General features: G+C 39.6%; 1 protein-coding gene across 2 annotated transcripts in view; it reads left to right on the top strand.

The window, feature by feature from the left end:
- The window catches only part of LOC147009065 (mu-type opioid receptor-like), a 30,394-nt gene extending 23,495 nt beyond the window's left edge, over positions 1-6,899 (top strand). For both annotated transcript variants that reach the window (XM_085860973.1, XM_085860975.1), the window contains one exon: positions 5,831-6,899. In XM_085860973.1, coding sequence (XP_085717099.1) covers positions 5,831-6,357 — 527 coding nt within the window. In that variant the 3' untranslated portion in view covers positions 6,358-6,899. The remainder of the gene's footprint in view (positions 1-5,830) is intronic.
- The last annotated feature ends 267 nt before the right edge of the window (positions 6,900-7,166 follow it).

Raw genomic sequence — 7,166 nt, 5'->3', positions numbered from 1 at the left:
CAACTACACCGCCGAGAACAGGATCTCATCTGAAAAAAAATTAATATTTCCTCAACATTACTTCACAAGGACAACGACACCGCCAAGAACAGGGTCTCATCTAAAAATATATATATATATATATATATATATATATATATATATATATATATATATATATATATATATATATATATATATATATATATATATATATATATATATATAACCTCAACATTACCTTCACAATGACAACGACACTGGCGAGAACAGGATCTCATCTGAAAAAAATTAATATTTCCTCAACATTACCTTCACAATGACAACTACATCGCCGAGAACAGGATCTCATCTGAAAAAAAAATTCCTCAACATTATACTAAAACATTACCTTCACAACAACAACTACACCGCCGAGAACAGGATCTCATCTAAAAAAAATATTACCTCAACATTACCTTCACAACAACAACTACACTGCCGAGAACAGGATCTCATCTGAAAAAAATTAATATTTCCTCAACATTACCTTCACAACGACAACTACACCACCTAGAACAGAATCTCATCCAAAAAAAAATTCCTCAACATTATACTCAAACATTACCTTCACAACAACAACTACACTGCCGAGAACAGGGTCTCATCTAAAAAAAATATATATATATATTTATAACCTCAACATTACCTTCACAATGACAACGACACTGGCGAGAACAGGATCTCATCTGAAAAAAATTAAATATTTCCTCAACATTACCTTCACAACGACAACTACACCGCCGAGAACAGGATCTCATCTGAAAAAAAAAAATCCTCAACATTACCTTCACAACAACAACTACACTGCCAAGAACAGGATCTCGTCTGAAAAAAATTATTATTACCTCAACATTGTACCTCAACATTACCTTCACAACAACTACACCACCGAGAACCGGATCTCACCTGAAAAAAATAAATATTACCTCAACATTTTACCTCAACATTACCTTCACAACAACTACACCACCGAGAACCGGATCTCACCTGAAAAAATAAATATTACCTCAACATTACCTTAACAACAACGACACCACCTAGAACAGGATCTCATCTAAAAAATTATATATGTGACCTCAACATTACCTTCACAACGACAACTACACCGCCGAGAACAGGATCTCATCTGAAAAAAAAAAATCCTCAACATTACCTTCACAACAACAACTACACTGCCAAGAACAGGATCTCGTCTGAAAAAAATTATTATTACCTCAACATTGTACCTCAACATTACCTTCACAACAACTACACCACCGAGAACCGGATCTCACCTGAAAAAAATAAATATTACCTCAACATTGTACCTCAACATTACCTTCACAACAACTACACCACCGAGAACCGGATCTCACCTGAAAAAATAAATATTACCTCAACATTACCTTAACAACAACGACACCACCTAGAACAGGATCTCATCTAAAAAATTATATATGTGACCTCAACATTACCTTCACAACGACAACTACACCGCCTAGAACAGGATCTCATCTAAAAATTAAATATTACCTCAACATTATACCTCAACATTACCTTCACAACGACAACTACACCGCCAAGAACAGGATCTCAACTAAAAAATAAATATTACCTCAACATTATACATCAGCATTACCTTCACAACAACAGCAACTACACCGCCAAGAACAGGATCTCATCTAAAAATTAAATATTACCTCAACATTATACCTCAACATTACCTTCACAACAACAACTACACTGCCAAGAACAGGATCTCATCTAAAAAATTAATATTACCTCAACATTACCTTCACAACTACACCGCCAAGAATAGGATCTCATCTACAAAAATAAATATTACCTCAACATTACCTTCACAACGACGACACCACCGAGAACAGGATCTCATCTAAAAAAATTAATATTACCTCAACATTACCTTGACAACGACAACACCACCTAGAAAAGGATCTCATCTTCAAAAATAAATGCTAGATTTAACGTAGAATTCTTCTCACATTCGCTTCTGACTTTACCTATAACTTGTTCACAACTGTAAACGCAATTTCCGGTTACTTCGGCCTGGATTCGGGATCAGTGATCAAATAACGTAAATCACGATTAAAAATTAATTTTTGATGATGAGGGAGATATCTTTATTAAAATCAGTGGAGGAAATATACACCATGTCTGATATTATTTGGGTCTCCCATGTCTCCAACGATGCCTGTATCTCCCGGCAGGCATCATTCCCCATGACAAAAACCGGAAGCAAAAAATACCAGAAGCAAAAGGGTCATAGCCAACGACACGGATTCCAAATTGCCAGGGTGTTGTTGTTGTTGTTGTTGTTTCCTATTCTCTCATTTGCACGCGTCAAGTCTGAAGCTCACTACGTTCGCTATAATAAAGTTGTATTCATACAATGTGAACACAACCAAGGCACAATTGTCCATCAATATCCTAAAACGAATAATTATCGACTTCGATGGGGGTCATAATCGTTGTACCTAATAATTAGATGTTTATAACAAAAAACAAGAAAATTTAGTCAAGTATGTATTATATCCCAGGTGAGAGACAAACGTGCATGGCTTCGTCTGGTCCACATGCTCAAAGAATCATGGGAATAGATGGAATTGATTGACGGAAATAAAGTTTTGAAATTCTTGCTCAACAAGAGTGACCAATTCACGAATGAAGAGAATCAATCGGACATTCGATAAAACGTTCACCATTGCACTCCACGTGAGGCAGGAGTCATTCTGCTCTGATGGAACAGCCCTTTAATAACAGTAATAATGATAATATAATCTATCTATAATTCCAGCAATGTGTGTGTGTGTGTGTGTGTGTGTGTGTGTGTGTGTGTGTGTGTGTGTGTGTGTGTGTGTGTGTGTGTGTGTGTGTGTGTGTGTGTGTGTGTGTGTGTGTGTGTGTGTGTCTGCTGTTTCTCGACAACCACTGATCCGATCTGATTGAAACTTGCCAGGTATATTGCTGGAGACCTGAGGATGTGCCTTTTCAAGGTTTGATATTAATCGGACAAGTGCTTCCCAAGTTATGGCCATTTATTTACCAACCAATGACAAGACACGTTGCTGCGTAGGCGTGGCCGATGTGGAAGAGATCCTCAGCCGTTTTCCCCATTACGGGTTAAAACGTACGGACTTACAGATAGTGATGACTTGCTGTATTCTAATAATTTCTCGATTTCTTATGCGCATTTATAGATAAACACAATGCCCCAATCCAGTCGTCGTTTACGAGAGCGAAGGAACGGACTGTGAGGTTGTTTGAAAGTTTTTTTTTTTGGTTTTTTTTTTGCATGTATGGCCACGCACGTACGGGCATGCAAGAGCGAAGGAACGGCCTGTATGGTTGTTGTTTCTGGCACACGAGAGCGAAGGAACGGCCTGTGTGTTTGTTTCTGGCACGCAAGAGCGAAGGAACGACCAGCGTGGTTGTTGTTTCTGGCACACGGTTTGAACGTTTTTTTAATTTTTGGTTTGCACGTACAACCAAGCACCTACGGGCACACGAGAGCGAAGGAACGGCCTGTGTGGTTGTTGTTTCTGGCACACGGTTTGAACGTTTTTTTAATTTTTGGTTTGCGGGTACAGCCACGCACCTACAGGCACACGAGAGCGAAGGAACGGCCTGTGTGGTTGTTTCTGGCACACGGTTTGAAGGTTTTTTATCTTGCCAAAACGAAGTTTTTGCAAGATATGTTAGTCAGCTTGTATGTTTTTTATCTTGCCAAAACGAAGTTTTGCAAGATATGTTAGTCAGCTTGTATGTTTTTTTGTTTTTTTTGTTTTTGTCTGTAATCACGAATAAAAAATTCTGCAGAGCACAGTTATCATTGGAAATTTTTGTAACTTCGCATATCAGAGGCCTATAGAGGTCCCTTTCAGCGCATAAAATTTTGAAGGTCAAGGTCAAAGGTCAAGGTCACTTTGGCGCAAATCAGGGAGTCGACGAAACCCTTATTTTTTGAGTAATTTTGATCGGATCGTCTTCAAACTTCATGGGAATATAGTTCATGGTCTGGCGCTCAGATGATTAATTTTTGGTGGCGATTGGCCTTGACCTTCATATGTTTTTTTTGTTTGTTTTTTTTGGTCTGGAATCACGTATAAATCACTCTGCAGAGCACAGTTATCATTGGAAATTTTTGTAACTTCGCATGTCAGAGGCCTATAGAGGTCCCTTTCAGTGCATAAAATTTTGAAGGTCAAGGTCAAAGGTCAAGGTCACTTTGTCGCAAATCAGGGGAGTCGACGAAACCCTTATTTTTTTAGTAATTTTGATCGGATCGTCTTCAAACTTCATGGGAATATAGTTCATGGTCTGGCTCTCAGCTGATTAATTTTTGGTGGCGATTGGCCTTGACCTTCATGGTTAGCGCCTCAGGTCAAACATATTTGACCCCAAGGTCAAATTTTCAAGTTTTAGGAACCATATCGTGTCGTACCTCAAATTGAACACCTCGATGAGTGCTTTCTAGATGTCAAGCTTGAGATATTATGACGTCATTTGGTGACATTATGAGGCAAAAGCATATTTTTCATGGTTACTCTGTAGAACGATTCTCATCGGAATCTCTCATAGGCAGATATTCCTCAAGGAGTCGCTCCTGGTGGATAGCAGCTCTGTTCACCTCAGTGTGACCTTAAAGAAGTCACACGTGGTCACCTTTTGGCAAGATACGGGTCACCCTGCGGGTGACATTGGTTTATTTTTTTTTTTTTGGTTTGCACGTGACCACACACCTACGGGCACGTGAGAACGAAGGTACGGCCTGTGTGGTTGCTATTTCTGGCACGCGATTTGAAAAAAAAAATTTTCCACGTACAAGTAGTAATAATAATAATAATAATAATAATAATAATAATAATAATAATAATAATGAAAAAAGCCGTAAAGTGTCAGCCCCCATTGTTTCAATTTTTTGTTGTACAGAGTTAAACAGCGAGCCCATACTTATTTCCAACTAAAATGGCTGCCAAGTCCACCAGTCAGCCATCTTTGATCAGATTGCAAAATAAAATTCGGATTTTTTGGGGGGTTTTTTTGTATACCATGTCGAGGCTCGCAAGAGAGCGAACAGACAACACACAGCAAGGGGCACGAGAAAAGAGGGGCGGGAGAGGGAAGGACAAAACAGTGGGGAACAGAGACATTAGGAGATCTGTGGAAGGGAGAGGGATGGGGCAGGAAACACGGGGTATACAAGATGGACACTTCGGTGACTTTCAGGAAGGAAAGCTGGGAATTTGAAGGAGGTGGGTTTGGGGTGGATTAACGGGGGTAGAAAGGATCGAGGATTTGAATGGGGGACGATGAACGGTGAACAGCCGTTTTGAAGGCCTGGAGAGAAGAATGGGATTGAACAGAGTGAGGGAGTTTATTCCAAAGATGGGAAAAAGAGGAATGAAAGAGTGAAGGTGAGCAGTGATTCGAGATTTTGGCAGTTTTACCAGAAGGGGGTTGTTAGCGGACCTTGAGCGCGCTGCGGAAATATGGTGGAAGATAGAAAGACCACTGACCTGCCTGCGGTGAGAGAGTGAGAGGCCCAAAGACAATTGTTTTAAAGTAATTTTGGTTTTAACCATTTTGGTATCCTAATTTTTCAAGACTGATTGGTGTGAAAATACAGAAGGGTCGCCATCATTTTAACGTGCTTTTCTGCTCGTCGATCGTATTACTCGCATTCGATGTACTTTGATGATTAGATTAGATGGTAGTGCATTTCTTTGATTAGCTAATAGTTGGAAAATAAAACGATGCTTTTTTTTTTCTTTGATTCGTCAATGTTCGTTAAAACTGTTTTTACCCTCAGGAAAAATCGAATGCATCATCAATTTCCCTGAGCCACACTGGTATGGCTCCAACCTGCTCAAAATCTGCGTGCTTGTGTTTGCCTACGTGATGCCAATGTGCATCATCACAGTTTGCTACGGCCTCATGGTCTTGCGCCTCCGCCGCGTGCGGCTCCTCTCGGGTTCAAAAGAGAAGGACCGAAACCTACGAAGAATCACCCGTATGGTTCTCGTAATTGTGGCCGTGTTCGTGGTGTGTTGGACACCCATCCACATCTTCGTCATCATTCGTGCCCTGGTCGCTATTCCGTCGAACATCACGACTCAAGTTTTGTGGCATTTTTGCATCGTGCTGGGCTACACCAACAGTTGTCTCAATCCTGTTCTCTACGCTTTCCTAGATGAAAAGTTCAAGCGCTGCTATCGAGAATTTTGTGCGATGTCTCCGACTCGTCAGAATAGCTTCAACTTGGGCACAAACGTCCAAAGCCTGGTGAGAGAGATCTCAACGGGTCCCACAGCGGACAAGACTCCAGAGCAGCTGTGAAGGCCCATGTTTAGGAATCCGTTAATGTTTATCGTTTTGTGTTCATCATTGTAGATGATGTCGCATAAAAGAAATGTCGCATGAAGATGAAATAACCATCGTCATTTGTGTTTTATATGTTATGTTTTTATATATATATATATATATGTTATGAATCTATGATAGATCTCCATTGAGAATGTGCAAACTTGGAACAAACACAAACATATGGTGTTTCACATAAAGAAATTCATTGATGTCATAAATTCATGCTCGCATCATAAACCCCATCGATTGTGATGAAAGCACGTCTGTAATCTGTTGCATTTACCACATTGAGGAAGTACAAGATAGACTTTCGTCATTACTAGATAAAGAAATGATAAAAATGGTTTAATTTGTTCCGGCTTTTAGCTTTGTAGTTGTGATGGCATGTTTTAGTGTACAGTCACCTGGATTTTCTTTACATGTTGTTATGTTATGCATCGACCTCGGAGCACCGCAATGAGTGCACTGGTAACCCCTCCGCATCATTGCAGAAAATAAAAAGACACTTATGTGCCCTTGGTGTTGCTTTAAGGGTGAAACCAACATATGATAGGAGACAGAAGGGTAACTTTATAAGGAATATTTATTAATTCCCATTGTCTACCTTCAGCACAATAACCGATATTATAATACGAGGCATGTCTATCTGTTTGTTGTGCAATAACTGGAGAACGGATTAACGGATTTCAATGAAACCAATGATAGTGGATTCAGGGAACTCTTAGGAAGGGTTGTAATGCACAAATAAATAAATAAGGAAGGAAGGAAGGTTCCACTTTGTG

The sequence above is a fragment of the Eptatretus burgeri genome, chromosome 17, assembly GCF_056783735.1.
Source record: "Eptatretus burgeri isolate ZD-2024b chromosome 17, Ebu_testis_v1, whole genome shotgun sequence".
NCBI lineage: Eukaryota > Metazoa > Chordata > Myxini > Myxiniformes > Myxinidae > Eptatretus > Eptatretus burgeri.
Note: the sequence above shows the minus strand (reverse complement) of the source record. Positions and strands in the feature narration are given on the sequence as shown.